The 20000-nt window shown below is 37.1% G+C and overlaps 1 protein-coding gene across 1 annotated transcript in view; it reads left to right on the forward strand.

Annotated features, from left to right (window-relative positions):
- The window catches only part of LOC149130786 (protein Wnt-11b-2-like), a 148628-nt gene that overhangs the window by 65324 nt on the left and 63304 nt on the right, over positions 1-20000 (forward strand). The window contains exon 2 of the mRNA XM_089343553.1: positions 19798-20000. This exon is cut by the window's right edge and continues 30 nt beyond it. Within this exon, the coding sequence (XP_089199679.1) occupies positions 19798-20000 (203 nt within the window). The remainder of the gene's footprint in view (positions 1-19797) is intronic.

Raw genomic sequence — 20000 nt, forward strand, 5'->3', positions numbered from 1 at the left:
TGCTTGTGCATACTTATGTCCATGATGGAGTTTTTGTTAATAACTGTAAAGTTCCCAAAAACCTTAATCGGTGTTGTGTGTCAAAAAGTATAACTTCACGATTCAACAAATATAGATTAATAAAATAGGTATCAAATCGATATACGTTCCAGGGTGAATGCGAGGGATTAAATATAACATGGCGATGCCTGGCTGCATATATATATATATATATATATATATATATATATATATATATACATGTATATATATGTGTATATATATACATATATATGTGTGTATGTATATATATATGCATTTATATATAAACATACATATATAAATATAAATATATATATATATATATATATATATATATATATAGGACACATATACACACGTGCGTATGTGTGTTTATGTCTGAATGTATAGGAGCATGTCATATTGAATTTTAGTGCTTACATGGAAGTTGCAGACTCAACAAGTCTTGTTATATAGGTTAAATACACGCGTCTGTCTATCACAAAAAGATTAACTATATACCTACAAGACAGTGCTATAAAATCGCCCTTAACGCATTGGCATTAAGACGTATTAAAACCATATTCCTTTCAAACAAGCAATACTAAAATATGTAGGAAAACAACATAAAATATTGTTACATTTCTTCTCCTCATTAACCCGACATGTCGAAGGAAAGTACGAGCGACTGAACATAAAAATGGTTAACAGTCTTTTCAAGTCGTTTGTTTAATCAGAACATGCGTAAAGAAAGGGGTATGTCTTGAATGGGATAATGTTTACTTACACACACACACACACACACACACAGATATATGTACACACACACACACGACACACTTGTACACATACACATGCATACGCAAACACATACACACTCAAACGTACTCTCACACACCCATACACACACACACACATAAACATGTGCACGCAGACGCAGAGACTTGTACATATGTATGCATATATATATGTGTGTATGTCTATGTATATATATATGTATATATATATATATGCATATATATATATATATGTGTGTGTGTATACATGTATATATAAAGACGTAATGTTGACTAGCTCAGCTTGAAACTCTTGTATGGAAGCCGTGAAATTTTATGATCCAGACAGTGCTCTACTTTAGAAATATACGATGAAACATTTAAATACATGCACACACACACACCTACATACACACACTCACAAACACATACACACACACACACACACACTCATATATATACATATATACATATATATATATATACATACACATATATATATATATATACATATATCTACATATATATATATATATATATCATTCATATATCTATATTTGTCCGTGCGTTTCTGTTTGTAGGTCCACTAGTTTCGTATAAATTTATTGTATATTTATGACCATAATTAACGACAATGCTCAGTCTTCTCTCTAACCACAACAAACCTTTAGTTTTGTTTATTATTTTTTTTTTCCGTTTTGATTATGTATTTCTCCAACAAAACATATCTTCTGTAATTGTGACACCACACGTTGTCTAAGAAAATATTTTATTGCTAGCAAAATAAAACGGCTCACGCACGTACACATATGGATGTGTACGGTGTACATACGACTTTAGACTAACACATGCAGATATGTACAGAAATAAATCAGTCGTGCTGGCAACGGTAAAGAGTCACCTGGTAAGTGTGTTTTGCGAAATCCACTAAAATAATTTCATAAAATAATGGAGTGTATGTAAGTGCAGACTTGGATGAATAGAGGGAGTCTCTAAGAAAGTACGATGAATCACAAAAATACAAATGCCTGGTCAAGCTGAATATTTTAATTTGGTTCAAAATTGTGAAAGTGTATCAGTTTGACACTCCAGAAAAATAGAAGAGTCTCTGATGTTTCCAGCCTACGCTCTTATACAGCAAGAAATGGAGGAGAGAGGAAAAAAATCAGAGATAAAAAAATCTTGTCTGGATTAACGGTTGCTTATGTTGAATTTACCGTAAGGAAAAAGTGGTGGGATATATGGGTGGCGAGGGTAACAACAGTGACCTGGGAAAAGCGTGTGTGTGCAAGTATGTATGTGCGCGTGTACATGTGTGTAAGAGCAAGAAAGTGTGTGTCGGGGACCGCACGTGAATATGAACAGTATGCGAACGTGTGCATGTGTATGCATGGGAGCGTGCGTGTGTATATATGCATATATGTATATATGTGTGCATATATATATACACACACACACACACACACACATATATATGTATACATACGTACATATATATATATATATATATATATATATATATACACATACAGACAGACAGACATACACATGTATGGTCACCGTTCGAAGACCCTTCATCCAAGTTTTGTTCAACGAGTGTCAGTTTACTTGGGGTTAAATAACCGTAACGTAAGAAGCGTTTTTGTTTTGTTTTTTTTTGTTTTTTTTGTTGTTATTCCTTCTTTTCTCAACCTCATTTACACCCACCCACCTACCACTCACACACGCACGCGCACACCGCCAAAAAACAACAACAACAACAACATCAACAACTAGAAGTTGTTCTGTGACATGTGTTGAAAACGTTTAATTCATTCATTGTATATGAAAAATCATTTTTCCTTAAATACTTAATCCGAATTAGCAAGTCCAAATAAAGAGTTGATAATATATCTAAATCTCATTAGTTGAATGAACAGGCGACATGTGTATGTGTGTGTGTGTGTGTGTGTGTGTCTAATTTTTTTTATAATTAGACTTATTAATTAATTAGTTAGCTGAGATGATGAATTGGAATAAATTGAAATCAATGACATTTCGAATGAAAAAATTTGTGAAAGCAAAACAAAAATAAAACGAACAAAAAATCCCCAAACCAAGGAGATATGTAAATAAATCTTAATTAAGCTCTGTACCTAAAATAAATTAATTATGGTGTCCCATTAAGTTTTAGATCTAATAAATTCAATTAATGGGGAATTCTCCATGTTGGCACCGGTCCGTGTAGACCGTCGACGCCTCTCATTCGCAGCGTGTTTTTTCGTGTCCCAATGGGAGAATAAACTTTGATATCGTTGTTGTTGTTGTTGTTTATGTTGTTATTGTTGTCGTCGTCGTCGTCATCGTTGTTAATATGATGGTTTTCGTTGTTGCTGTTGATTTTGTTGTTGTTGTTGTTATTACATTATGAGGTCAAAATGAGGTTAAGATGAGACCGGAAAAAAAAAGTAAAATGGCGATTTCCAGAAAAATGGGGATGTCTGGGTGTTGCTAACATTTAATCAATAATCATAACAAGCATTCGATCAGTTGTCAAGCATTCGATCAGTTGACAAGCATTCGATCAGTTGACAAGCATTCGATCAGTTGACAAGCATTCGATCAGTTGACAAGCATTCGATCAGTTGACAAGCATTCGATCAGTTGTCAAGCATTCGATCAGTTGACAAGCATTCGATCAGTTGACAAGCATTCGATCAGTTGACAAGCATTCGATCAGTTGACAAGCATTCGATCAGTTGTCAAGCATTCGATCAGTTGACAAGCATTCGATCAGTTGACAAGCATTCGATCAGTTGACAAGCATTCGATCAGTTGACAAGCATTCGATCAGTTGTCAAGCATTCGATCAGTTGTCAAGCATTCGATCAGTTGACAAGCATTCGATCAGTTGACAAGCATTCGATCAGTTGAATCAGTGCGAAGAACAGAGGATCAAATGCAGTTATATATATATAAATATGTATATCTTGTTTCAGCCATTAGACTGCAGCCATGCTGGGGCACCGCCGTGGAGAATTTTTAGTCGAACGAATTGGCCCCGCTACTTATTATTTCGCTATGCCTAGTATATATTCTATTGGTAACCGCTAAGTTACGGGGACGTAAACACAACAACACCGGTTGTCAAAAACGGAGGTGAGAGACAAATACATACACAAAGACACATATACACACACACACACACACACACACACACGCATATATATATATATATATATATATATATAGTGAGAATTTACAAAAAACAAAAGACGTAGACAGGTGTGTAAAGACGTAGACAGATGTATTACTTTAACGCTCGGGAAGTGAGAATGTCTTTTACATTTCGAGCCTACGCTCTTCGACAGAAAGGAACACACGACGGGCTTCTATCAGTTTCCATCTACCAAATCCGCTCATATCACTTTGGTCGTCCCGAGATTATACCGGAAGACACTTGCCCAGGGTGCCACACAGCGGGACTGAACTCAAAACGATGTGGTTGGGGAAGCCACGCCTGCGCATATACACACGTCCATACATACATAGAGAAAACTGCTTTTCTTGTGAAGAATTTACAATGAAGAAGAGGAAGACAAGTTTTAGAAGCGGAAAAGAAAAAAAAAAAGGAATTTAGAATTTTATTTTTTGTTGTTTATTTTTTGAAACGAATGACAAATGAACCGCCCCGCCCCACCACCACCACCACCACCACTGGCAACAACAACAACAACAACAACAGCACCCTTATTTCACACCCAAAATAACAACAAACTCTCCTAAAAAAAAAAGGTAAAATAAACCTATAACTGTAGGTCGAGATTGATGGGGTAACATGCTTGGCATATGGATCGCCCCTATTTACTCTGCCCGCCGCCCCCCACTCGACCGGTGAGGGAGGGGTGCGTAAGGGGTCGAGAAAGGGGGAGGACTATGGGCGGGGGTGGGGATGAAAGGAGTGTGGGGTGCGGTAGGCGATACTTTGATGAAAATTCAACCAAGTAATTTATATATTATTCTTAGCACTGACGTTACATAAATTAGATCGCAGGACTTGTTGGTATTGTACAGGTGATGGTGGTGGTGGTGGTGGTGGTGGTGGTTGTAGTCGAAGTGGCAGTACTGTACTGGTGGTAGCAACAGTTGTGGTGGTAGTAGTAGTAGTAGTAGTAGTAACAGCAGCAGCACTGGTGCTGGTAGTAGCTGTAGTACATGCTATACGCTCCAGTGTATCCACATACACACAACTCATACACAGGTCTATCTATCTATCCATCGATCTATCTGTCTATCTGTCGATCTATCTATTTATCTATCTGTCTCTCTTTCTATCTATCTATCTATCTAACACCTGTCTATCCCTCTATGTATGTCTATCTATTTATCTGTCTGTCTCTCTCTCTCTCTCTCTCTAGTTTATATATATATATATATATATATATATATATATACGTTCACCCTAAGACCATCAGCTCTACAGTTCCATCATACATATTTACACAGCAGCCTCCACCACCACTATCACACACGCAGGTACACACGCATAACGTCACGAACACATACACTTAGATACCCGCACACACACACACACACACCCACACACACATATATATATATATATATATATATATATATATATATAAATATACACACACACACAAGCACATACACTCACCATAACGCCACACACACACACATTTCTTCCCCATCACCATCCCATTTTCACACATCAACACCTCCCAATCACCCCACCTCTACCTCCACCACCACCTCCACCACCACCACCATTACCCGTCCTCCTCCAACCCGATGATCCCCCATCCCTCTCCTAGCTTCCCTCCTTCTCTCCTAGCTATCCTCTACCCACTACCCGTTCCCTCCTCCTCCTCACCCTCCTCCCTATCATTACACACCTGGCAGGTGTCTTTCTCCCTCACAGTCTACCGCATCACCCCCACCGCCCCCACCGTCACCACCACTACTACTACTACTACTACTACTACTACTACTCATTCCTCTATTTTCTGACTCTGATAACATTAAAATTAAGAAGCTTCATTATCGCGGATCACGTTGTTGTTGTTGTTGTTTTTGTTATTGTTGTTGTTGTTGGTCGTGGTGGTGGTCGTGGTTAGAGGAGTGTAGCCCAAGCCCGGACCTAAACGAGAAAATTAATAATCAAAGACGTTCAAGACAATCAGACAAGTTGTCCAATCTTCGCCTTTCCTTCCTTATATATATATATATATATATATATATATATATATATATATATTACTCATATATTGTTTGTATCACACGATCGAACGCACGCGTTATCTTTATCTTTACACAGTAAGTTTTGAACTATATATATATATATATATATATATATATATATATATATATATATATATATATATGTATATATATATATATATATATATGTATATATCGAGAGAGAGAGGGTGAACAGGAGATTTGATTGCTTCTATTTCTAGCAGATTACAGGAACACACAGAAGTTCTCTCTGTTTCTGATACTGTTTACGTAGTTGCAATTGTTTAACCCTCGTCCAATCCCAATCCACTTTTGTGACCCAAACATGACAAACCTCTTATCGACCCAGCAAACCCTTTTCCAAGACCCATTGCACCAAAAAACCACACAATACGAATATGTCCTTCTTTATGAATTGAAGGAGATTTGGTTACTATTTCAAGCAAGTCGATAGAATCACATAGAACTTCCCTGATTGAGGAGGGCGGATGGCAGAATTGGTAAAAAGACAGATCGAACGTCGATTGATGTTACTTGGTTGTCACAGGTATTGATTCCTTTTGAGATCAAACGCTACCGAGGTCGACTTTTCTGTTCAATCTTTCAGGGTTCAATAGATTACCAGCGAAGGTACTGAATACCAGGTTATCAATGATACTCGGAGTTCCAGCGTAGGAATAATCTGTTTCCAGAGCCGGATTCCTATAGAGGCCCTAAGTACTTAAAGGAATTTTGTACCCCCTATATATATATATATATATATATATATATATATGTCCGCCACTACATTCCTCCATGGCAAGGTTTAATTTGTGTATACAAATTTAATTTGCGGTCCATGGGAAGAGCCGTTTTAGCGATGCGTCCTGCCCAGCTCTTCGAAACGCCGGTGTTAAAACGGGGGTAGCTGATGAAGAAGAATGTTCTCTATGTGGCTTGTGTGTTTTCTCGTCTACGTTTTGTTTGCAATGTCCTGTACCCAGATATGCACCTATACATACAGGTGGATGTCGGTATGCACATACCTGTACGTATATATGCATATACTCATTTACTATTTGTTTATATATATATATATGTGTGTGTGTGTGTGTGTGTGTGTGTGTGTGTACCGTAATCCGTCGCCATATCGCAGTCCACCTATCGTACGCTCAATACATCGCAGATTTTACAGTTCTATATTTAAGACATTATTTACAATTGACGGATATGTGTCCTCATCTTGTTTGTTGTTAACGTTTCGGCTTATATACCTTCCAACCTTCATCAGGTGCTTTGTGAAATTTGTGTGTGAGTGTGTGTGTTCACGTCCCCAAAACTTAACCTATCGGTCGCTTTTGCCGAACCGTTAAGTACTAGGCTCACAAAGAATAAGTCCTGGGGTCGATTTCTTCGACTAAAGGCGGTGCTCCAGCATGGCCGCAGTCAAATGACTAAATCAAATAAACGAATACAGTACAGTACTGTTTCTATTTCGTGGATTTTCACCTATCGCGGGACGGTTTTGGAAGGTAACGCCCGCGATAGTCGAGGGATTACTGTATGTGCGTTTCTTCTCGTTCCATTTGCTTCCAGTGCTCCGCCATGGAAGGTGTAGACGTTATTATAAAGTTATAAACCAAAGTCACTATAAACCAACACACAGACAAACAAACAAACGAACGAACGAACATACACAATACAAATCGTATCAATAACGAAATAAATGGAATTTAACTAGCACCTCTCTCTCTCTCTCTCTCGTCTTCCTTATAGTACTGCTGTTCCTTTCTATCTCCCTCCCAATCCTTACCTCAGCCCGCACCTCCGCCCATTCACTCCTGCTTCAAAGCTTATAAATTATATACAAAAGACGTTTGATGGGAAATATACAGATTTATGATAATTAATCAACTCTGTTATGAGTTACTCTGCAGGAAGGTCGCCTTTAATGGCCGACATTTTGTATCGATGCGTGTGTGTGACTCTGTGTGTGTGTGCACTTACAATATATATATATATATATATATATATATATATATATATATATATATATATATATATATATACATACATATGTATATATATATATATATATATATATATATATATATATATATATACGACGGGCTTCTTTCAGTTTCCTATTTCTTTATTGCCCACAAGGGGCTAAACATAGAGGGGACAAACAAGGACAGACAAAGGGATTAAGTCGATTACATCGACCCCAGTGTGTGTATGTGTGTATTTATGTGTGTCTGTGTTTGTCCCCTACCATCACTTAACAACCGATGTTGGTATGTTTATGTCCCTGTAACTTGGCGGTACGGCAAAAGCGACCGATTGAATAAGTACTAGGCTTACAAAGAATAAGTCCCGGGGTCGATATGTTCGATTAAAAGGCGGTGCTCCAGCATGACCGCAGTCAAATAACTAAAAACAAGTAAAAGAATAAATATATTGGTTCCAAATTTTGGCAAACGGTCAATAATTCTGGCGGAATGGTTAAGTCGAATACATCGATATCAGTTTCAACTGATGCTTTATTTTATCGACCACGAAAGGATGAAAGGCAAGAATCCTCCTCAGCGGAATTTGACATCAGAAAGGGGCGCCGGGGGGGGGGGGAGTTGGACGGAATCCCGCTAAGCGTTTTACCTGGCGTGCTAGCGATTCTACCAGCTCACCGCCGTTGAGAATTCTGTTATTACAGATAATTTATATCATTTATGTAAATTGTTTATATTAGCCTCAAACGTATTTATTACACCACATATACAAACATGCATGCATACATGCATACACACACATTTATATATACATACACACACATATATATATATATATTCATATATAAACATATATATATATATATATATATATACATATATACACATACATATATTTGTGTGTATAATTTATACTGTATCTGTGTATCATTTTTACATTGTTCACACACACATAGCGGACACATAGGTGCTATTTTAAAATATAATATAGATGTATAATAATAATAATGATAACAACAACAACATCGAAAAATACCTTAGGAATGAGAACCCAGGTTCGAAATTTCCGCAAGACACCTGAAGAAGGCTGGAAGGTATATCAGCCGAAATGTTGTGTTAACAACAAACAAGATGAGGACAAATATCCGTCAAATGTTAATGTAGATGTATATATGTTTGTATATTACGTACATATACATTGGCACACATACACACACGCATATCTATCTATCTATCTATCTATCTATCTATCTATCTATCTATCTATCTATCTATCTATCTATCTATCTATATATATATATATATATATATATATATATATATATATATATTTATATAAAGGGCATTATTATAGAAAAATAATAACGCCACACAGTGGACTTCTCAAAAAATAACCACATTTAGTACCTATGCGAGGAAAAAACAACCAACAGAAGATGACCAACTTTCTTTTAAAATAGACTTAATTGCGTATCGACCGATCTCGCGATTACTAGAATGAATCTAGACTTCGTTCATCAGCACAATATTGTCCCAAAAATATATATAAATATATATATATATATATAAACAGTGCAGACACTTGTTGAAATAGCCAAATCTAGATATTCTTGTTGTTGTTATTATCATTATTGGGTTTTTCCAGGACCAGCCCTCGCACATCTCCTCCCTATTGAAGAATTTGGGTTGTTTTCTTTATTTAAACGCAAAACCCTCAGAATATCACACACACACACACACACACACACACACATTCTTTGTTTCGACCTGTACTGTCCTTAACGTTTTTCTTAATGTAAACCCTTTGTGGTTAATAAAAAAAAAGAATCATTATATTATTATTATTATTATCATTATTATTATTATTATTATTATTATTATTATTATTATTATTATTATCTCCCATGAGAAAGACGTGAATGTTTTAGAGTCAGTATTTTATGGTTTATGACAGACACTGATAGACTCCAACACACACACACACACACACACACACACACACACACACACACACACACACACACACACACACACACACACACACACACACACACACATATACACAGAGGCTCGTTGAAACGGGGGTGGAATCTGGTACGGAGTTAGTTGAGCTGTAACGGAAACAATGCGCTGTTTGTGTGGAACTGTCAACGTAGATTTGGGAACTCTATTAGCCGAGCGACAAAAAGGAGCGGTGTTCTTTCTTTCTCTCTCTCCCTTTCTCTTTCGCTTTTTCTCTCTCTCTCTCTCTTTCTCTCTTTGTCAGTCCGAGATCTCTGTCACTCACGCAGCATACTTATCTATTGTACATGTGTGTATATATATATATATATATATATATATATATATATATATATATATATATATTTACATACGTACGCGCACACACACACACATATGCGCGTATGTATATAAATATATAGATATGTCTGTAGGTGTGTGTATGTATATATATATATATATATATATATATATATATATATATATATATATATATATATATATGCGTATAGGTGTATGTGTGTGTTTGTATATATGTATAACCCCTTTCTAATTTTCCCTGTCTCTATCTTTCTCTCTCATTCTCTCTCTCTCTCTCTCTCCCCCTCTCCCCAACATCTCCCGCCCCTGCCGCCGTTTCTGCCGGCTCCGTCCCCGTCGTGAATGACATCAGCTGTGTGGTCAGAGTAAAAACAGTATTTGAACCATCAGAATTAAATAGTGTAGATTGTTTGTAATTATAGCTGTCAGGGGCGGGCAAGCGGAGGGGGAGCGGAGGGAGGAATTTAAGGGTAGAGGCGGCACCGAGCAGAGGGAGGAGGAGAGAGAGAGAGAGAGGCCCGAGGAGAGTAAAATATATGGAGTGAAGTGGGGTAGGACATTTCGTTTATTATTATTATCAATATTATTATTATTATTTTATCTTTTTACGCAACGTTAGTTTAGATGTCAGAGTGAAACATTGACGAGCGTGTCAGGTAAACTATAGTTATTACAGCCAGAACTGTGCAACTAATTGAAAGTAATAAACTGTATTTGTCAAAAGAGAAGAAAAGAACAAAATAATAGAAGGTGACTGTGACAGCAAGCTCTAATTGAGAATACTACAACAACCGCAATAGTATGACGAACATTTGGTAATGTTGTACGTACGCCGGTTTGTTTCACTCTAGGGAACGCACAATCATAAAAAAAAACGCTACTATCACCGACAACCACAGTAACAACACGCTTGTATATACACATATATACATACGCACACGTGCAACTAAGAATAGGCAAGCTTGTCTGGTCAAGACGTTCGCTTAGATGCAGTCAAGTGGTTCCGGGTTCGATATCTGTGTCTGTCGCACCGCATCGTGCGGTATATGTGCGGTGGTGGGGTGTATGTATATATATATATATATATATATATATATATGTTAGATCGTTGACCAAACACCATTCAATTTTTTTTCTCCTTGTTTTCTCCGTATTCTTTCTGTTGAAGAGCGTAGCTCGAAACGTTAAAGACTTTCTGTATTCCCGAGCGTCAAACTAATACATCCTTTTGTTGTTTACACCACCTGTCCTCGTCTGTTGTTGTTTTTTTTTCGTACATTCTCCCTCCTATATATATGTGTGTGTGTATATATATATATATATATATATACATACTTACATATTCTTTTTCTTGTACTTGTTTCAGTTATTTGACTGCGGCCATATTGAAGCACCGCCCTTAGTCAAACAAATCGACCCCGGGATTTATTCTTTGCAAGCCTAATATTTAATCTATTGGTTACTTTTGCCGAACCGCTAATGTTACGGGGAGGTAAACACACCAACATCGGTTGTCATGTGATTGGTAGGGAGAAAAACACAGACACACAAACATATGACCAGCGTTTTCGTAGGAGGGAGTAAATCGATTATATCAACCGCAGTGTTCAACAGGTACTTATTTTATCGACCCCGAAAGGTTGAAAGGCAAAGTCGACATCGGTGGAATTTGAACTCAGAACGTAAAGACGACCGCAATGTTTACCGCTAAGCATTTTGTCCAGTGTGCTAACGTTTCTGCCAGCTCGCCGTCTTAACACTAGCGATAATATTAACACCTGTAATTATATTTATACCTGTGGTCGTGTTAACACTGACTTTGTTAAGACTTTGGATTATCTTAACACTTGTGATTACGGTATCACTTGTGATGACACTAACAACTGTGGTTATTTGGATACCTGCTATTAAGGTAACACTAGCTATGTTAACACCTGTGATTATCTTAACACCTGTAATTAAGCTGGTACCTGCGATTATGTTAATACTGGTTAACACCAGGGATTATTTTAATTCCTGTAAGTAAATTGACACCTGCGATTATGTTAAGTTTAGTTATCTTAACGTCTGTGATCATCTTAACACCTGTAATTAAGTTGGTACCTGCGATTATATAAACACCTGTCCTTATGTTGGTACCAGTGATTATTATAACACTGTGATTTCGTTGCTATTTCCAATTTGCTTAACACCTGCGATTATCTTTAATACTTTTCATTATGTTATCACCTGTCGTTATGCTAACATTTGTGATTATCTGTGATTAGCACCTGTGATTGTATTGCACTACTGCTATTATCTTAACGCCTGTCCTTATTCTATCCCCTGTGCTAATGCTAACATGTCTAATTGTCTGATTAGTACCTGTGAGTATCTGTTGCCCTACTATGATTATTTTAACACCTGCAATCATCTCAGCACCTGCGGTCATATTAAACCCTACCTTTATGTTACCCTACCGTGTCGGTGTTAACTTTATTCATTCTTACTCAATATTAGCTGAGTCAGTTTTAATCAGATAAAGGATATAATATTATCGCTGTTGACACTCTATGACTTGAATAAGGACGCCGTGACATTCTAAGCCAACACGCGACATTCTTAGCCTACACGTGACAATTTTAGCCTACACGTGACTTCCTGCCGTCTTCCTATACTATCTTATTTTCTACTATTTTTGAGACTACAATATTGTTAACTTAATATGATAGTGCTGCTGCGGCGTCGGTGGCGTCGGTGGCGGCGTCGGCGTCGGTGGCGGTGGCGGCGGCGGCGGCGGTGGTGGCGGCGGCGGCGCCATAACCGTCAGGTCAGAACAATCCTAAGGTCAGCTCTGAGTTGACTCATGATTATAGTTGTTCCAACCATGATAACCCCTTCTATAACTATATTTTTCGAGTGACTTGACCTGAAGTCGTGTTGACCAATGGTGCAATGCCATCTGCAAGGATACATTTAACCAGATAAAAACACACACACAAAAAAAATCCACACAGCTAAATTCCCTTTTCGTTTATTTCTTGAGAGGTCCAAATTTTCCAAGGATTTTTACGACTTGGGGCCACAGAGTCAACTCCAGCATAGAGTAGTAGATGAACGATATCAGTCCAGCCGTACTCCTCCTTGTTGACTCTAATTTTTTTCAATTATCAATTCACACACGACAGAAGCACAAACGTAAACCTTGACGTACGTATAATACTGGATAGCACAGGGTGAAATCTGAAGGCGGGCGAGCTTTATACTGTACTCTACTGAGTTCTAAACAGAATATAACTAGACATTTTGGGGGGGTAACCAGATCGAACCACCTCAAGTGTAACTGCCCGAAATAGTCATGACTTCTGGTACTTGACTGAAGAAAGGAAAGCCTATCTTTTTAATTGTTGTTTCTCTTGTCCGCTTTTGTATCGTCTATCTGTCCGAATGTTTTAATATTCCCTATTGCATTTTTGTTCCACTTATATATATATATATATCTGTATATAAGAATATTCAATCACAATAGAGGTAATTTATACGAGGGGGCCCTGATGAGTTCGTAGCTTAGGAAGTATCGTGACAGGTCTGGTTGGAGACCCAACCTACCGAGCTCTTTTACAGGGCTTAGAAAAACTGAAGAACCGCTGCAATAAGAGTGTGAACCTGAGAAGGGAATAGGTTGAATAGAATCATAATTAACTGATCCTCCTGTATTTTCTTTTACCCAGAGCCAGGAACTTCTCAGCAACCCCTCGTATATATATGTAGATATGTATATGTATGTATACACACTGCATAATATGTTCTTCGTCTCACCTAGTTTATCAATATAAGGAACAGTTGTAATCATGTGGTTATTCTAATGAAAACATACGGCAATACAGCGCTATATCAATATTAGATGAAGTTAATTATTGCTTTGTTTGTTTACGCTACTACATTTAAAAAATATAGAAATTGGCGACGTTTCCAGCATTCCAGCCTCGAAAGCAGCAACTTTCGTCTGTTTTTAAAAAAATGTATCGTTGGATCTGAGTGTGAGGACTTTGTAAAGAGGCTTTAAGACTGGCGCCGACTGCATGGCGCAATCATGTTTTTAATATGGCTATTATCTGAAGGGGACTGAGTTCGTTTAGTCCAATCAACATAGCATTTTCTGGCGGACGTTTAAAAATAGAGAACGAAGCGGGGAGGGGGATCTCGCCAGTCTTGGTCGAATAAGACAGATCTCCAGGCAATGACTGGACAAGTTATTCTTTACAGCATACCACAGATACGTCGCGACATCATTCTTAACCATTTTAGTTTCACAAATCAGTTCCAGACATTATTTCTCAGCGCGGGTTCAGTCCCGCGGCGCAGTACTTCGGGTTAAGTGCCTTCTACTCTAGCCCTAGTGCGACTACTGATACCTTCTCAGTGAATTTCCTAGAGGAAACTGCGTGGAAGACCGTAGTGTGTGTGTATGTGTATGTGTGCGGGCGAGCATGCGTGTGTGTGCGCGTGTGTTGTTTATCACTCTCAATGTGCTTGATATCCGATGCTAGTTTGTTTACGTCTTCGTAACCTAGTGGTTCGGCAAAAGTATGGGGGGCATGCGGTTCAGAAGCAAACTTCCTACAACACAGTCATAGATAGATAGATAAATAGGTGGATGGATAGACGCAAACATACATACATACACATATACATACATATATACATACATATATACATACATATATACATACATATATACATACATATATACATACATAGATGGATTGGGAGGTACATGGAGAGATAAATTTAGATATATAGATACACGAACGAAGTTACATATTACATAAGCAAATACATACATTGTGTGTATATATAATAAATATATATATGTCCGTGTGTATGCATGTATACATATCAAATTACGGGTGTATATATATGGTAAAAATACAGAGGCTAGTAATAATAATATATATATGTTATATACTATATATATATATATGTATAGATATATTATAATGTGTATATATATATATATATATATATATATATATATATATATATATGCATGTACATTACATAAACATATTCACCCTCGAGAATTGGTTATTTTGTTATTTAACGATGTGTATACTTAAACACACACACACACACACACACACACACACACACACACACACGCTATACTTATACCTACATCCCGAGTGATATAATTGCTGAAACATTTAACATAAACACACCGGCTTTTCACACACTTGTATATATACTCGTTCATATGTGCATCTGTACATGACTAGATTATGGTGTGTGTGTATGTGTGTGGTGTTGAAATCAATATGTTTATACAGATAAACTATTCTGACACGCCGTCGTACATTCACCAGAACATTAAACCACATACGCCCACACACACAGACACATACATATGGCTGCGTGGTAAGTAGCTTGCTTATGAACCACATGGTTCCGGGTTCAGTCCCACTGCGTGGCACTTTGGGTAAGTGTCTTCTGCTATAGACTCGGGCCGACCAAAGTCTTGTGAGTGGATTTGGTAGGCGGAAACTGAAAGAAGCCTGTCGTATATATGTATATATATATGTGTATGTGTGTGTATATGTTTGTGTGTCTTTGTCCCCACCCCCAACATTGCTTGACAACCGATGCTGGTGTGTTTACGTCCCAGTAGCCTAGTGGTTCGGCAAAAGAGACCGATAGAATAAGTACTAGACTTACAAAGAATAAGTCCTGGGGTCGACTTGCTCGACTAAAAGCGGTGCTCCAGCATGGCCACAGTCAAAAGACTGAATCAACTAAAAGATATATATATATATATATATATATATGCACGAGAGAGAGAGAGGGTGGGGAAAGAGAGAGATAGAGAGACAGAGAAACATATAGACAGGTAAACAGATAGCAATACTTATAGATATATATAGGTGTGTATATCTATCTATCTATCTATCTATCTATCTATGTGTTTGTGTGCGTGTGTGTGTGCATGTGTCTGCACCTGTATGTATGTGTGCTTGTATAGATATACACTGACATATATAAATATATATATACATACACACAGATAGATAGATAGATAGATAGATAGATAGATAGACAAATAGAGAGATAGATAAGTAGGTAGATAGATAGGGAGATAGATAGATAGATAGATAGATAGATAGATAGATAGATAGATAGATAGATAGACAGGCAGAGTGACAGGCAGACAGACAGACGGATGTACGGATAGATGGCTAGACAGACCAATAGATAGATAATGTAAGAATATTGGTAGGCTTTGCTTTGTATTGGGTGCTGAACTCCGTGACGCTGTGATACTGGCACGTCATGGCATAATTTTTAATCTAGCATTACAGACCTGAGCAGAACGGATTTATGCCAAAGGGAGAGAGAGAAGTAGGGGGGAGAAAGAGACGGGGATGGGGAAGAGAGAGAAGTGGGTGGGAAAGAAGAATGAACACCAACAGGGGGGAGGGGAAAAAATCGACCCTGAAAAATAAAGGGTAGAGTTGAGTCCGGCGAAATTTAAATTTAGAGCACCGAGAAAAGGACAGGGTGAAGCAAACTGACAGCTGAGCTAAACGTGTGTGTGTGTGTGTGTATGTATGTATGTATGTACGTGTATATATATACATGCATGTATATATATATATATATATATATATATATATATATATATATATATATATATATATAAATATGTATGTGTACATACAGAACGAGGGGGTGAGAAAGACATACATACATACATGCAAACACACAGCATACACCTGTAAGCTAAGATATAAATAGGTATGTTTGTGATTGTGCGTAGACACACACACACACACACACGCATATGTATGTATGTATGTATGTATGTATGTGGATGGATATATATATATATATATATATATATATATATATATATTTATATATATATATATATATAGTCTATTCCTATTCAAATAAACAATTCAAATAAAGAAATAAAAAACGAAAAAAAAGAAAGCAACGAACATGTGGACGTGTACATATATGTGTGTGTGTGTGTTTGTATGTGTGTGTATACATATATGTATATATATATATATATATATATATATATATATATATATATATATATATATATATATGTATATACAAAGTCATGTGTGTGCATGTGCATTCCTAATTTATTTTCCGCGACCATGTCTATATACACCCACTAACAAAATACCCCTCTATGCACACAGGCATCAACCAAAGGTATGTCACGTGGTATTAATCACAAATGCATATATTCACGCCTGTGTGGATGCATATATTCACGCCTGTGTGGATGCATATAGATATATATATATGTACGAGTGTACATATATATATGTGTGTGTGTGTTGCCTATAAGGGAAGGTTTCTACTTAATTACGCATTTTCCAAATTTAGCTCCAAGAAAATTATATACAGGCATGTGCACATGCTGCGGACACACACACACACACACACACACACACACACACACACACTCACACACACACACACATACACACGTCTACCCACTCACATATTCACATACACACAGATGTATTTATTCACCTGTTTACGAACTGAACGCAGAATTAAGTATGGCATTATCCATACAATTCCAAAATAAGGTGATTATATATATGTGTGTGTGTGTGTGTGTGTGTGTGTGTGTGTGTGTGTGTGTGTGTTGTGTGTGTATACATACATATTATATATATATATATTCCCCATTATAATATGCATACACATGTATATGATATATATTTGTGGTAGTTAAAGGGAATTAGTCTTAATTATGTCTTCATGCATTGTGGTGAGTATTTTCATTAAGGTTTAATTGTATTAGTCGGTTTTATATTATTTAGATGACTTTTAGTTGGAAATATTTATTAAAAAAATATTTCCTTTTCCTATAATTCCAGTTTATATTCAATAAAAATTGCTCTATGCTGGTTTATTTCCTCGTCCCGTTGTTTTTATATGTTTGAAGTGTGATAGTTAAAGCGTTACGTTATTGCACAAGTTTAGGTTTGATTCGCTTTCGTTATGTTTTTGGCTTTTAAGTATTTCATAGATCGTTAGGTAACAATGTCTATTGGTTTAGCTTGTTTTATTAATCTATGTTTCCAGGTCTTGATCGGTCATTCCTTAGGTTATCATTATTTTCATTTTATGCATTGGCAACATACGTTTCCAATAGATTTAATAAGTTTTGCCCAATACGTTTAGTGGGCTAGTTCATGTTAATGTCCTATCTTTTAAGTTCTTGGAGTAGGAAAGTCCATTTTGATGATACGCCTCCGTTTTCTAAGTTACATTTTTAATTTCAGTGTTTCGTAGCTTTAGGTATGAAATGATGAGATATATCGCTTGTACTTTTAACAATAAGCAGGTGTAGATGCTTGGACATATTGTGCGTACGGTTCGCTCCAGCTTCTTGTATATTAATTCACAGTCAGCGTTAATGTTGTTAACGCTGTTGACAACGTCGGATAGAATGGTACTGTCCACGTGTCGAAACCATAATATTATACATCAGGTAGCTGATGATGGACGTACACATTTGATGTACTTGTTGACCGTTTGTATCCTGTCGTGTGGTTCTAAGTTGTCCATTAAAATGCTCGTCCTCATGTGGGTTGGGGTGGGGGGGTCATGGTTTCTGGGGTATATGGTGATCTGTTGTGTATGTATTACACCATACATTGACATTCCTTCATAGGGATTTTAATTTTGATAAGGGTGTTACTCGTTTAGGAGGCCCTAATTTATGGAGGTCTTATTGCATATGTATATACTCTTTTACTCTTTTACTTGTTTCAGTCTTTTGACTGTGGCCATGCTGGAGCACCGCCTTTAGTCGAGCAAATCGACCCCAGGACTTATTCTTTGGAAGCCTAGTACTTATTCTTTCGGTCTCTTTTGCCGAACCGCTAAGTTACGGGGACGTAAACACACCAGCATCGGTTGTCAAGCGATGTTCGGGGGACAAACACAGACATACAAACACATACACACATACATATATATATATACATATATACGACAGGCTTCTTTCAGTTTCCGTCTACCAAATCCACTCACAAGGCATTGGTCGGCCCGAGGCTATAGTAGAAGGCACTTGCCCAAGATGCCACGCAGTGGGACTGAACCCGGGACCATGTGGTTTGTAAGCAAGCTACTTACCACACAGCCACTCCTAATATGTGTGTATTTTTTAAAGATATATCATATAGATAGCTAGATAAATACATACATACATTCATACATACACATACACACACATACATAGACATACATACATACATATGTATGTACTTTTAAATATACGTGCATAAATGCATACATACATACGTAGGTGTATAAATACACATATGCAAATATATTTTCCAGTTCTTGATATGAATAGTATGAAATATAATAATCATGATATCATAAATGCCTGAATGAATAATCGCGTAAACAATTCAATAATTATATGCTCCTTTTTTTCTTCTTGTTTACAGCGCCCTCTATCGCCTCACTCACAGACAATGGACACAATCACAAAATTGTTCAAAGAGCATCGGATTAGTTCCCAAACAAGTAAAACTCTGTAAACAACATTTGGATCTCATGGATACAGTAGTTCACGCCTCGCTGCTGGCTTTTGAAACCTGCCAGGAGCAATTCAGCAAAAAACGCTGGAATTGTTCCTCCATCAACGCTG

Source organism: Octopus bimaculoides, chromosome 27, assembly GCF_046866305.1.
Source record: "Octopus bimaculoides isolate indiv1 chromosome 27, ASM4686630v1, whole genome shotgun sequence".
Taxonomy (NCBI): domain Eukaryota; kingdom Metazoa; phylum Mollusca; class Cephalopoda; order Octopoda; family Octopodidae; genus Octopus; species Octopus bimaculoides.